We start from the raw sequence: 14,256 nt of genomic DNA, 5'->3' as shown, positions 1-14,256 counted from the left end.
TGTAAACTAGTATAAACTATAAAACACACTGGTCGTCTGTGGTTGAAAGTAGCTGTCATTCTGTTGTACTTCTGCATCTTAGGGTACATAAAATTATATTATTACCTGCTCTAGCACCTATATAATTCTCACCTTAACCCCAAATCCAGAAATCCAGCAGACATTTTCAGGTGAATGTAAAGATTCTTAAGTTCCTCTTGCTCCCTATAGCCCCACACAGGATATACTTTGAGATAAGTGAGGGGAGAAAATGAAGAGCATATCTTAACAGCATCGGCAGCCTAGGAGGTACCTCTCAATGCTATGAACAAGAGGCCTCAGCCTGAAAAATTACATTTACATGTGTACAATGGTGTATGACACATGGGACCTGGGCATCAAAAACACCAGGTCTCAGATCACTTTACTAGCTGTGTGACTGTGGGCAGGTCACTTACCTTCTCTGAACCTCAGTTTTGTCCACTCTCAAATTGGGATAATAATCCCCAAACCAACTACCTCTCAGGCTTACTGTAAACTCTAAACTCTAAATAAAACAATAAAAAGGAAATGCTCCAAATGAAAGCAGTTTAGAAACTATAAAGTGCTTTATAAATGTTAGAGACTAAATGTTTTCCTCTTTTTTTTTTTTTTTTTTTTGCAGTGCACGGGCCTCTCCTGTTGCAGAGCACAGGCCCTGGACGCGCAGGCTCAGAGGCCATGGCTCACGGGCCCAGCCACTCCGCGGCATGTGGGATCTTCCCAGACCGGGGCACGAACCCGTGTCCCCTGCATCGGCAGGCGGACCCTCAACCACTGCGCCACCAGGGAAGCCCTAAATGTTTTCCTCTTTCATCTTTCTAAGGTATAAGAAATGTCAACAATTTTGTTTCTAAAATAATTCCACTTATAAGCTTAACTATGTCAAATTCGGTTAAATAGCCATCAGGTAACCATGGAGAAACAGCCAGGTCAATATAATAGGCCATTGCTATGATATCCTCAAGACTTTCCCATGTCGTGACCTTCAGTGAGGTAAGCTGAGCAGCTTTATTGCTTTTAAATAACTGCTGCCTATAATTCTGCCCTTGTCATTCTTTTCAATCGTTCTGACTTGCCTGGCAGACATTTCCTGGCCAACTGAGCGGGCCAGCTTCACGCTCCAGTAGTGTGCTTACGAGGTCTGTTTTAGCCCAAGATCCTAGGGTGCAAAGACCATAGTTAGTAATTGACTCTACAACAGGTTTTTAAACTGAAGTTTCAAATGAGATGGTAATTGTATAATCATCAGTTCCAAAATGAAGGTGAGGCAAAGTCTCCATAGGGCCAGTTACAAAGAAACATACAGACTCCCTGGACCTAAGGGTCCAGGCTGAGGCTAAAAATAAGGAGTCAGAGAGCGGAGGAGGGGGAGGATGTATGAGAAAATTTCTTTGGAGTGTGGGGTTGCCAATTCCCTCTTCTCAAACTCAGCAAGAGGGGCTTCCCAGAGACTGCAGTTAGGTGGTCCTGGGAAAACTAAAGCTCCATCCTTGGATAGCATGGAGGGGACTGCATGGGCCTGTACTCTCAGAGTCTCAGAGGCAAGAGATGTGTGGAATTTCCCTGGGACAAGATGTGGAGCCATCTTGGGATCCATTTAAAGGGTCTGGAGTGAACCCTGGATTTCTAGGGGATGGGATGGAGCTACAAGCAACCAATAGAATAGCGCTGCACCCACCCAGAGTCTCAGGGAGAGAGGTCCCCATTAACAGGAAACTCTGAAGGACTCAGGAAAGACCCATGTGGGTTGCTTTAATCATAGGCCAGGCACAGCAAGCTCAAAGCCATCAGCTTCAGGAACGAGTGCTCCAGCTCTTGGCTTTCTCCTTTCCCTGCTTCCTGCCCACCTCCACCCAGCCTGGGTCTTAAGGAGCCTCTAGTCAATGGGGAAGTGGTGAGCCTAAGCCAACCGCATCCCCTCTGGGAAAGCCAATTACAGACCTTAAGCCTGAGAAGGGAAGAGAGGGATGAGGCCTTACTTCCAAGTTAAGTTTGATGCATTTGTTTATATCTTGTACCCAACATTAGAATTTTGGAACGAAGCTGTGGTTGAGACTTAGTTACTAGAGGACTATCAGTTATCTATAAACGAGCAGAAAATACAACTCTACCCAGCTTTCCATCCAGGGGCAAGGGAAGATAACCAACACTGAATATATTTTTAAATGGCAGTGAGACACAAAACTAAAGTTGCATTTTGGTCATATCTCACAAGTTGTGAACTCAAAGTACTAGTTATGGTTTATGTTAAATGGGAAAAAGTCCCTTTGCACAATAGAGTCCAATGACCAGTAAAAGGGACTTGATATAATTCAGGTCGAGTCACTAGAAAAGATTTCAACCCTGAAGAACGCAAATGCTTTGTTTCAGGCCCTAAAATTACCCAGTCAACTAATAAGTATTCATTGTTTGTTATATGTGAAATCCTGTTAGGTGCTTCGAAGAATAATTAGATTCCTTTAGTTCAGGTTTGTATCATTTCCCACCTAACACCATGCCTTACACATAGTATGTGCTCAAAAATATTTTCAATTTAATTATTCTTTACAAGATACTTAGCACCAAGGGATGTGGCATTTTCCCAATGTTGACAACAACACTTCAGCTGAAAAATCCCCATATTTATAAAATGTGGTGCAATCCTGAATGGAGAGTGATTATGGTCTCACTTGTATTTAACACTGTAAAGTGTTGCTGAATGGTCTAACAGGAGAGAACAGAATTTAAACCAGAAACATATAAATGGGGTTCTTCTGCCAGTCAACTGTGATGATGCAGTAGGAGCAAAAAATGACTGCTGATGGGAGGCCTAGACTCGAATCTACCTCTGTCACTCACTAGACCTCGGGCCCCGATTTTGTTTTCTGTGAATGGGGATGCCAGGCTGGCTACCTCAGAGTGCCAGGGACGCTCAAAAAGATACTATACAGTGAAATACTGTTTGTAAACTCTAAAGCGCTTCACAAGTGCAAGGTCTTAATAATAGCAACAGTTTAACATTCGTTGACTGCCACATGCATAGCACTTTAAATCTGTTTTCTCATTCAATCTTCACAACCACCCCAAGACCTAGGTAGGTACTATTATTCCCTCCATTTTATAGATGAGGAGAGACTGAGAGGGTTAAACAACTAGTTCAAGATTATACTGAACCGCAACTTGAACCAGTAAATCCTGAATCTTACTCCTAAACACTAAGCTGCTGTCCTGCTTATTGCTATTTAATAGAGGCGCTGATATCTCATAGGGGCTCAACAAACGCGGTTCCGTAAACTGCTGATTTAAAACAGACGCCTTCCCACCCCCGCTCTTCCAAGCTTACCGGTCGCCCTTTCTCGCAGCACCTGATGCTCATACTCCCGGCCACGGGCCCTCGCCCACGCTCCTCCCACTCCCCGCCTGCTGGCGCCCACGCCTCAGTGTTTCTACGCATGCGTTGGAGAGACCTGCGCAAGTCCAGTGGCCCAGCGGCGGCTGAGGGAGCTCTCAGTCACTCCTCGCCCGGCCCCAACCTGCCGGGCCCCGCCTGCTCTCGGTGGCTGCTGCTGCCGCCGTCGCCGCCTGGGGAAAGCTGGAGGATGAGCTGAATCTCCGCAGTTGTCACTGTCTCCACCGCTACCTACAGGTGCTTTGGGTCTGGCCGGAAGCCCCCTTCCCTGCGCCCACTCCCAACTCATTCCCTGGCCCACTCCGCCTGTACAGCAGCTTCCTGGCTCTGCAGGGAGGCGGGCTGGGCGTCCCGGGTAAATAGTTTGTGTACGGTTACCATGGAGACACTGGCGGGCCCGGCCGAGCGGGCGAGCCAGCAGGCTGGCTAGATGGCTGGCGGGCAGAGTGAAGATGCTGTTGGGCTCTGCTCTGGCCTGGACCGGTGGAGGAGGGGGTATTGCCGGGAGTGGGGAAGCAGCTGTCTGCGTGGGAGGTGAGGCGTCCCCCGCCGGTTCACCCGGCACCCCTCCTGCTGTCATCCGCCTTCTGTCCGTGTGTGGGGGGAGAGGTGATGAGAGTGCCCTGTGCACGCCTGTCGGGGCCGCGGCTGTCTTTATTTCTATACACTGAGCATTTAGCCAAGCGCGTGGTGCTTAGTAGAAACTCAGTAGTATTTGTTGAATGAGAGTGATAGACTAAGGGACTTTGTTTAGGCATACAGTGAGTGACCCAGCTAAGGTCACACAAATTGTACCTGGGCTCCTCTAGGCAATACATAGGGTCTTAATAAATAAGTGTATATGTAGCAATATGCATTAAAATATATGGTACATACATATAATGCCTTTTATAATCCATTCCTATGAGTATCAGAGCACATCTTCCATCTCACCCTGATTTAGAATTATTTTACTTGGTAGAAAAGCAAGTACCACTCTTTATTTGTATCCTGTTTTGTGAATCTATAAAATTCGGATCAATTGTTGTTTTTTTTTTGTTTTGTTTTTGTTTTTTCTTTTTGCGGTATGCGGGCCTCTCACTGTTGTGGCCTCTCCCGTTGCGGAGCACAGGCTCCGGACGCGCAGGCCCAGCGGCCATGGCTCACGGGCCCAGCCGCTCCGCGGCATATGGGATCCTCCCAGACCGGGGCACGAACCCGTATCCCCTGCATCGGCAGGCGGACTCTCAACCACTGCGCCACCAGGGAGGCCCCAATTGTTGTTTTGACATAGCTGATATTCAATAAGGTACTTAAGATTATTTTTTTCACAGAGCAAAACACCCTGGTTTAAATTTTAAAACTTATAAAATGTATGAAAACACTGAACAAATGTCATTTCCTTTCTTTTGCAATTTCTTTTTTTTAAATGCAGCTTTTCATTCATGAGAAAATTTTTTGTTGTATCCTTTTATCACATAGTGCTTGGAGAGTATTTAATGTTTTTTAAGGGCCAGGCACCATGCTAAAGCACTTTACATTAATTTTGTCATTTAATTCTCAAAACAATCCTATGAAGCAATTACTATTACTACTCACTTTTTACAGCTGAAGAAACTGAGGCTTAGAGATGTTAGAAGCCTTGCCCAAGGTTACGTAGCTGCAAATTGTCAGATTATTTGAACCTTTACTCCAGCATCTAAGCATTTAACCACTGCTCCTTTGGATACTCATATTAACATGAAAGTCATTCAAAATCATGGTAAGGGTCCTGAGTGTTTGATTTTCAGGGAAAAGAGTATGGAGATGGCCAGTCTTTCCTCTGTTGCAAACATCCTGATAGTGCCGTGTTGCATTTAGCAAGAAGCCTGTTTCAGATGACTGTTAGCAGCAGAGGTAAAGACAGATCTTTATAATTAGGTATAAACTTACAGGTGACAACTCACAACTTTCCGCCTAACCAATAAGAAATATTTTGTTTGAAAAGGTTGCCAGTTTCAAATTTCCTACTGCTGGTGGTGGTCATCCTCTAGAGGTCCTGTGGACATCATAAACTCAAGACAGTGATGCAAGACAGAACTCAGCTGCTGCTTTCCCTTCAAAGTCCACATCCCCTCCTGTTTTATTTTTTAAAAAAATATTTATTTATTTGGCTGTGCCAGGTCCTGCGGCATGCGGGATCTAGTTCCCGGACCAGGGATCGAACCCAGGCCGCCTGCATTGGAAGTGCAGAGTCTTAACCACTGGACCACCAGGGAGGTCCCTCCTCCTGTTTTCTTTTAAAAGGCCACCTTGCCCTCCCAACCTCCCTAAGTTTGCATACCCAGTGTCACCTCTGCCCCCTTCCTGCCCTCTCAGATGCCAAATCCTGTTGGTGCTTGTGTTCTTGGTGCACCTTACTTGTTCTCATCTCTCTTCTTACTGTATTTCACCTTCACTCCTATACTTCAGGCTTTCAGTGCCCCATCCACTAATCACAACATTTATCAAGTCTTACTCCATGCTGGGCAACTTGAAGTGAAAGCAAGAAAGCAAAAAGGGGCTAAATTTGATCTCATATTATCCCATGGCATCAAGAATCAGATGCCATTTGAAATAAAGTCCCATGTGCTTTCTTAATACACTGTAACAGATGCTTCCAATTCAGAAGCCATGCAGCCTTCATCTGGATATTTTCTAGCTTGGGTCTGTATTTGAAAATGGAGTCCAGCAATTATACAAATGCTGACTTTAAGCTGTGCTTCACGTGAAGAGCTAAGGCTCAGAGTCTGGTGGGGCAACACCAGGTGCACGAGCAATTCTAACCCAGTGAGGGGTGGGGTATGCTAACAGAGACCACAGGGGACCTTGCAAAGTATGGCGGAGGGACACCTAGTTGAGGCTGGGAGGGTGGGAGAGGCATGTCCAGGAAAGCTTTCTTGAGGACCTCTAAGAGTTAGCTGGGTGGTTATATAAAAACTGCCTGATCTTGTCTCTTCTAGTTTTTTCCATCCTTTCCATACTGCCATCACATCATGCCTCAACATCTTTTAATTTGCTTATCAGCTTTTATTTACTTTCCTGACCTGCCATTCAGTTCTGTCTTTGCTACAACTCCAGTCTTCATTTCCAGAGCTCCTTCCTCTCCAGCGCACACCCCATATGTCCTTGATACTCTGCCTTGACTCACTCATTGACTTGGTTGGAAATTCCTCCTCTATTCCAGCCCCAATGTCAGCCATTGTCATTTGTTCAAATTCAGACCATTTTCCAGAACCTAGCTCAAGCATCACCTCCTCTAGGATGTCTGCCTGACACCTCCCAATCAGAAATCCCTTTCTCTTTCATAATCACATGGTAGTTTATCTCTATTTTTTGTATTGCCCCCATCAGTTTCTACCTTGTATTAAAAGCATGTGGGTACAAGCAGGAATGATACCCAGCTGGTTCACACCAAGAAAGCTGCTCTACTTGTGAAAACACCGGCATGTTTCTATATTGGTGTGTAAATAGCTGCAGCCCAGGGCCTCTGAGTCCCCACCTTCCACCACCTCATCCAGTGGGTAATAGCTTCAATATCAGCCCTGGGCGTATGTCTTGGGGGGAGGGTCGTGGTGGTGGTGGTGGTGTGTGTGTGTGTGTGTTATTGCTTAAGACTTTATCCGCCTCATAGAGTTAATTGAGATGATGTACTTGAGAGTACTTAGCACACTGCTTGGTATTAAAGTAAATGTTGAACTAGCATTAGTGGTTGGTCCTTGCCTGAGAGTGAAGACAGTGTTTATTCCTGTCTGTGTTCCCAGAGATCCAAGGAGGAGGAAACAGTTCATCTATACTAGCTGAATGGATTTGTTCCAGTTGTCAGGAGAATTTTTGTAAAGTTAAAATTTTCTGTGATACTATTGCGTTATGGTTCAGGCATACTTTACTATAAATAGACAAGCTTTCAAATTCTGATCGTTTTTTAAATTGACAAAAACCATCTCTAATAAGAATTTGTAATTTAATAATTATAAAGAAAATACTCCCCCCCGAAAAAAAACCCCACTCCTAACTCAGTTCACTTGCATTATTGAACATTTCCATGTTGGATTTAGTTACTAATATATTAATATTGATATGATAATAGATTAACTGAGCAGATACTACATTATTGAAACAGTTTCTCACAATATAGCTGCTAAAGTGGGATTTGTGGGGAAGAGAGGCAAAGGGAGAGAGAAAGTTGTGTTAGAATTTGTGGTAAAAATTTACAGACGAAAAGATTTTTAAACCCATTATGTACATCGTTTCCAGCAGTATTTGATCAATCTAAACTCCTGTATGCCCAAGTAATTTACAGAGGTCTTAGAATTTGGCCTCCTTCATTACTCTATGAAAGGGTATAGTTTTCAATGTAAACTAAAATACAGCCAAGGACAACCTTAGTCAGGAATGATGGTCCATTATTACTCATCCAAAGCACGTTCTCTAATCTTAATTAGTTTTGCCAGATCACCTTTGGACATCCCTAAACTTATTAGTGCCATGTGGGGCTAAGGTGTCACAAACCTCATTTGGTCTCTGGAAGAAACTTGCTCATTGTACTGAAATGTCTTCTTTTCTTACTTCAGTGGGCCTTTTAAAAACAAACCAAACAAACTTGCCATGGACACTGAAGTTAGATGTTGTGGTTCTGAATTTGTATTATTATGCATCAAAAATTTATATATATATATATACATATATATAGTGTGTATGAAACACTTTATATGTATTTTTAATAATTAGCATTGAATGTTTTTTAGTAAAGAGGCTTTCATATCATATTAGAAGTAAATGTACCAGGCCTGCCACAGTTTTTGTTAATTGTTCTAATTACATAATTCCAGAGACCTTGCTTAAATTGGAACTCCTATATCAAAAATTCCTAGAATAGTGTTGCTTATCTAGTAATTTATTACTGTTTTACTTCAACACCTTGCCTTTCCATATGAAAGGAACAGCATATTGTTTGCAGTTATCATATTCTTTTCCTCAAAAACTCTTACGGAGGGTAGAACTAAACAAATGTTCTTGTTGTCTGTTGTTAAGTAACACCTTAATGTATAGAATCATAATACAGTTAAGTCCTCTTTAATTGTCTAAGGAATCACCTGTAGATTCTATTTACAAAAATGGTGTCTTTTTAGTTTCCTTGGGCATATGTCACAAAACTTTTTTCTTTTTTGCAGAAGTTATTCTAAAATTGGGCAACTGAGATATATGAATAATTTACAGACCTCAGTCTCCCTGGAGATACAACTTTTTTTTTTAATGAACACTAAATGTACTGATTAGAATTAAGTTTTAAAAATCTCGACTATTTTATTTATTTATTTTATTTTAATTTTATTTTTTTTTGCGTTACGCGGGCCTCTCACTGATGTGGCCTCTCCCGTTGCGGAGCACAGGCTCCGGACGCACAGGCTCAGCGGCCATGGCTCACGGGCCCAGCCGCTCCGCGGCATGCGGGATCCTCCCAGACCGGGGCACGAACCCGTGTCCCCTGCATCGGCAGGCGGACTCTCAACCACTGCGCCATGAGGGAAGCCCTCGACTATTTTAAAGTATAGAGCTGTCAGAGGTGTGTTGCCAAGTTAGCCAGGCCTCCATGGGCACACGAGCATAAAGAAGGATCTGCATTCTCATGGCCCTTGTGTGTGACTTTAACTTTTTAACCGAGGGTGGTGGCCTGGGAAAGGATCGTTTGATATCGATATTCAGTATTTATTCATGTAGGACATTATCTCAAATTGAAGGTGATTTGAATCAACTCATTCAAATATATCATAGGCAAATGGAAGGCTGAACCTTTCTCTGAGTTTACAAGCTACATTTATAAAAGCTGATATAGTTTGGATAGAGGCCCCATCTAACTTTACTCTTATACTAGCATTTTATGTGGAAGGCAGTGGGAAAAAAAGGGAAACTTCAGTTAAACATTTTAGCAGAACCCCTCTGCCCCGCCACCCAGTGTGTTTTTTATAGATTGGAGACTATGAGATGGTTTTCCCTTCCTGGGGTGTCTTCTTTCACGATTTATCCTCTTCCTCTCCAGGTTTAGCTTTCACTCTAGGTCTCTTCCCTGCGCGTCATTTCCCTCAATCGCATGTATTCCCAAAGGCATCACTGTGCACGTCAACCTATTTTTTTGAAAGCTCTTTTCCCTTCCTGATCTTCTAAGTGTAACTGCATGGTAGATTTTTAATTAAAAGTTGTGATTTTTTTTCAAGTTTAATATACAGGAATGGTTTAAGTATGTATGGTTGGGTTTGAGCACTCCTTTCTAAATGACTGGATGAAAATAGTTGATATTTTGTACCCTATATTTGCAGGGTGTGGTGTCTACCTGAAGAACAAACACTGCACTTTAAAAGGAAAGATGCTATCTCCAAATGATAAAAAGTTAGAAAAGCTAGATCCGTTCTACCGACCTTCAGTGTCCGAGCGGAAGACTAGTGCAGAAATCATAAGTGAAGCACGAAATGCCTTAAGAACTGTTAGGACCCAAAGACCATTTACACCACGGGAAGACCAAAGAAAACTATTTGGACGTGCGTGTTCAAGAACACCAGAAAATAGACCCCCGTCTTCCTTCAGGTATTTAAAATTTCACTTGCCTATACACTCAAGTATATATATGTATGAAGATGACATTTTCCCTTAATTCTAGTTATGGATAGTTGCTTTTCTAAGTGTGACTTCTGCTAATTATACCTCTTATATCTGTTCAAGATTTCTAAAGATATTTCCAGACCTTGGGTCCAAGAAGTTGCTTTGGTTTGAAATGGTTAATGATGATTGTCGTACCAACTTTATAAAGTGATCTGAACAAAGCTTTAAAAAATTCACAGTATACATTCCTTCTTTTCATTATTCAATATTTACAATCCTCCTAAAAGCAAGAAAAGAGTTGTTAATAAAATGTTTAAAGTACTATGATTTTTAAAAATTGCTTCTTCCTCAAGGCTTATGCATTGAATGCTTTTACTTGTTTTGGGGCTAGAGTTAACTAACATATACTAGAAATTTTAAAAAATGATTCTTTACAAACTAACACTTCTATTCTGTCTCCTATGCTAGCGTCCATGCATCCAGTTTTGAGTCCTCTGATTCCAGGCCCATCTTTGGCACACGTCTCAGTCCACTAGAGCTTGTGAGTACTTTATATTACCACAGGTGCTATGAAATGGAATTGGCCCCAGTACTTGGAATCAACACTTATATATGCTAAGAAAATGATCACATAGACCTAATTGTATTAATAATTTAATATGAAAGCAAATTCTTTTATACTTTTTCAAATATAATGGTTTGTATATAATGAAACACGTTTATTATTCACCTATAGTTTCATAATAAAGAGGAATTTTAGAGATATATAGTAACTTGGCAAACAGAATGTTTCACAGTATCTTTTAAATTATGCATATGTATTTTATTTTCAGTAGTTACATATACAAATAAATTATAGATGCATGTACATAATCAAAGATTTGTTACCAAAAAAACCCTCCAGCAGTCTCCCATCCCCTTATTTTTCATTCTCCACTCCCCAGTGGCTCTCACTTTAAACTCTTCTGGCACATTCTTTTGGTATTTACATCCAAATTTTTAAATAACACAGTGGCTTGCTGCTCTCTGACTTAGGAGCTTGAGGAACTATCTAATGACTTCCTGCCAGGGAAGATGAAGATTTAACCCTTGTCTGTCTTCCCACACACCTCCTCACAACACATTCACCCTTTCTGTCCCCACTGCTACTCCCAGTATAGATATATCATAATTTTGGTTAGATCCCTTTTCTCTGACTGTGATTATATAAATCCTGTTTATAGCTGAGCCTTGAACTAATGATGATTAATGATGATTACTTCTTCCCTGCACCACTCTTTGTTTTCCCTGGTGTTAATAATTGCCTTGCTTTTTTAGTTTTGTATTATTATTGTTTCAACTCCGGACTCTTCTCCAGTGGCCTAAATTTCCTTCATATATTCAGACACATGAGGTATTGATTCATCTCCTTGGAGAACTTTTCACACTCCCTCCTGGACCACTTGCCCTGGGCATCTGCACACAGCTTGCTACTCCTTCCTGTGCTGGCTTTTGTATTTCCTGTATCCCAAGTCCTCCTTTTTCTTGATTTACTCTTGTTTTAGCAGAGTACTCCCTCCAATAGCTTCTTGAGAAAGGATGTATGGGAAATGAATTATTTGAGACCTCGACTGCTGTTTTTTCCCTCTGGAAGTTTGTAGGATTTTTTCTTCTTGTTCCCAGTGTTCTGAAATGTGCTGATGCTGAGCACTTTCGATGTGAAATCTTGTACCCTTCAGCTCTGGGAAATGTCCTTGAATCATTTTGATGTGTCTTCCCCTCTTTTCTGTTCTTTTTGACCTTTCTGCAATTTATTATTCGGATGTAGGATCCCCTGGACTGGCCCTTCAATTTTCTTATGTTCTCTTTTCTGGTTCTCATCATTTTTTGGATGAGGCTTTATCTTCTAATCCTTTTACTGAGTCCTTTTCATTTCTGCTATGATATTTTTAATTTCCTAAAGCTTTTCCCCCTCTAAATTATCTTTTTTTTAATATATGGTATTCTGTTCTTATTTCATGGTTGCAGCATCTTATCTCAGTATATTAATGGTAGTTTTGATTTTTTAATTGTTTTCTTCTTTTAAAATCTCTGTTGCTTTTGTGTATGTTGGGGGGAGGGCTTAAAAAAGAGAAATTTATTTTCTCACAGTTCTAAAGATTAGAAGTTCAAGATCAAGCTGGCAACAGGGTTGATTTCTCCTCAGATCTTTCTTCTTGGATTATAGATGGCCATTGGCTTCCTGTGTCTTCACACGGTCTGTCCTCTGTGTCTCTGTTGCAGTTTTATATTTGCCTTGGTCTCTCTTTTTTCTCAAGAGACTCTCCTCTGATAGCTCATGCTGCTTGTTTGGCTGTTCTTATTTGAGAGTGGAAGCATGTGGAATGGATTGGTCAACCCACAGGTGATACCTACCCAAACCTACATTTAGGGGGATTTGGCTGGGCTGTGTTGTTTGTGAGACCCTCAATAGCAATATCTTCAGGGCTTTCCTTGTGGGCTGCTCAGTTCTCTGTAGCATATTTCTTGGAGGATAAAGGCTGGTTGCTAACTGTTAGGCTGCACCCTGCAGGCCTGCAACGCCTGCACTTGCCCAGCTTTAAGACTGAAGAAAGAGCCCAGAGTCGGCAATAGAGACATCAGTTATAGGGGGCAATTTCTCTGGCTTATTAGTTACCAGGGGAACCAGCAGAGGTGCAGGCCTTTCACTTCCCCTTTGATAAGCTATCAGGTGGAGATGTTCTGATCTAAAGACTAGAACAGTCACCAGCTGGGTCAGGGGCAAATATGTAGGAAGGTCAGTCATGTGAGTAGGGTTTAGGTGAAGCAGATGCTGCTCATGCAGGGGATGTACAGGGAGCAAGAGATCAGTCATTTTGAGTGGCCTGACCATACATACACTAACTTCTAGGAGCCAGGAGGAAGAAGGTAGGAATGCCTATAGCATTCAGTATGTAAATATTCAGTTAATGTCTATGTTTACATTAAGTACCCTGACTCTCGGCTGTGCCTGGTTAGCCTGATTCAGAGACCCTCTGTTTCATCCTCTCCGAAGAACACACTCCCCATCTAATCCTGGGTCCAGTAGCCTGACTGCGTAGAGCTGGGAGGGAAGGAGTTACACAGACTTTCAACCAATTTTCCTTCGGCGCCCCTGCCTTTATGGCCCTGCTACCGCAAGTACCTGGTGATACCCGTTCCTTAGACTTTCATGGAACGGGGGCGTCAGTCATGCTGCTTCTCAATTTTTATTACTGTTTATGTGTGTGTATGTTGGTTTTTGATGCACTATTTTAAAGTAAGTTGTAGCCCTTATAAGACTTTTTCCACAAAAACTTAAGCATGCATCTCATATTAACAGGGACAGTCTCCTACACCTCAATGCTATCATCCCAGCTCAGAAAATTAACATTACTCAGTAGTATCATTTAATGTATAGTCCATGCCCTAATGACCCCGATTGTTTCAAAATGCATCATATATTCCCAAAGTACTCATCAAAATGCCTCTGTGAGGAAGATTGTACTTGTTCTTATATTGCAGATGACAAAAATAAGATTCCAAAATAGGAAGCATGAACCAGTGTGCAGTAAGTACTGTACTTTGTCAGCCATCGTTGACGTATGGCTTCTTGCACCTACAGCCTTGGAAACCACTTGGGTTTTGAGCCAGCAACCGCAAGAGGGCCCCCGGTTTAGCAGCCCAGCAGGCCTGCCTTGTTGAAGAGTGGCTCTCCATTCTACAGTTCTCTCATTTGACTCCTATGCTTTGTTTTTAATATTGCTGTAATTTTGGGGGACTCACTCTTTCCTGAAAATCTAAATTTCTAGAGTTCACGTGGTCCCTGTCAAAGTATAGTTCTTGGACTGCAGGATTAGGTGTTAGGCAAAGATAATGTTGGCATTTGCCTCTGTTTAGGATCACTGCAGTTAAATTTCTTTACTGCAGAATGGTTGGGTGCTATGTGCAAATCAGGCTAAGAATAACTCCGTTAGAGTTTTTTTGTTAGAGTGAATTATTTAAGGGTCTCAGGTGTATTTCGTTGTAAACCATAATTAAAGTTTGGAGCTCCCAGTCAAAAAAACCTGAAAGTGGCCTCATAACTACCTCCCCTTCCAGCTTTTCTCCTCCTTTCCGCTAGACCTTTTAAAGACCCCTTTGACTCTGGTGACCACTAAATTGACAAAGAGGGGAGATCAGGGGCAGTGGGAGCCCAGGGAGAGGGAGGGAGGTAACGACCCCTAGAGGGTGGGGGAGGGGTGGTGCATACTTAA

General features: G+C 42.2%; 1 protein-coding gene across 1 annotated transcript in view; it reads left to right on the top strand.

The window, feature by feature from the left end:
* Nucleotides 1-3,538: 3,538 nt before the first annotated feature.
* The window catches only part of ARMC2 (armadillo repeat containing 2), a 106,913-nt gene continuing 96,195 nt past the window's right edge, over nt 3,539-14,256 (top strand). Inside the window, exons 1-3 of the mRNA XM_060114815.1 lie at nt 3,539-3,646; nt 9,724-9,988; nt 10,472-10,544. Coding sequence (XP_059970798.1) covers nt 9,771-9,988; nt 10,472-10,544 — 291 coding nt within the window. The 5' untranslated portion in view covers nt 3,539-3,646; nt 9,724-9,770. The remainder of the gene's footprint in view (nt 3,647-9,723; nt 9,989-10,471; nt 10,545-14,256) is intronic.

This window comes from Mesoplodon densirostris, chromosome 12 (genome assembly GCF_025265405.1).
Source record: "Mesoplodon densirostris isolate mMesDen1 chromosome 12, mMesDen1 primary haplotype, whole genome shotgun sequence".
Taxonomy (NCBI): Eukaryota; Metazoa; Chordata; class Mammalia; order Artiodactyla; family Ziphiidae; genus Mesoplodon; species Mesoplodon densirostris.
Note: the sequence above shows the minus strand (reverse complement) of the source record. Positions and strands in the feature narration are given on the sequence as shown.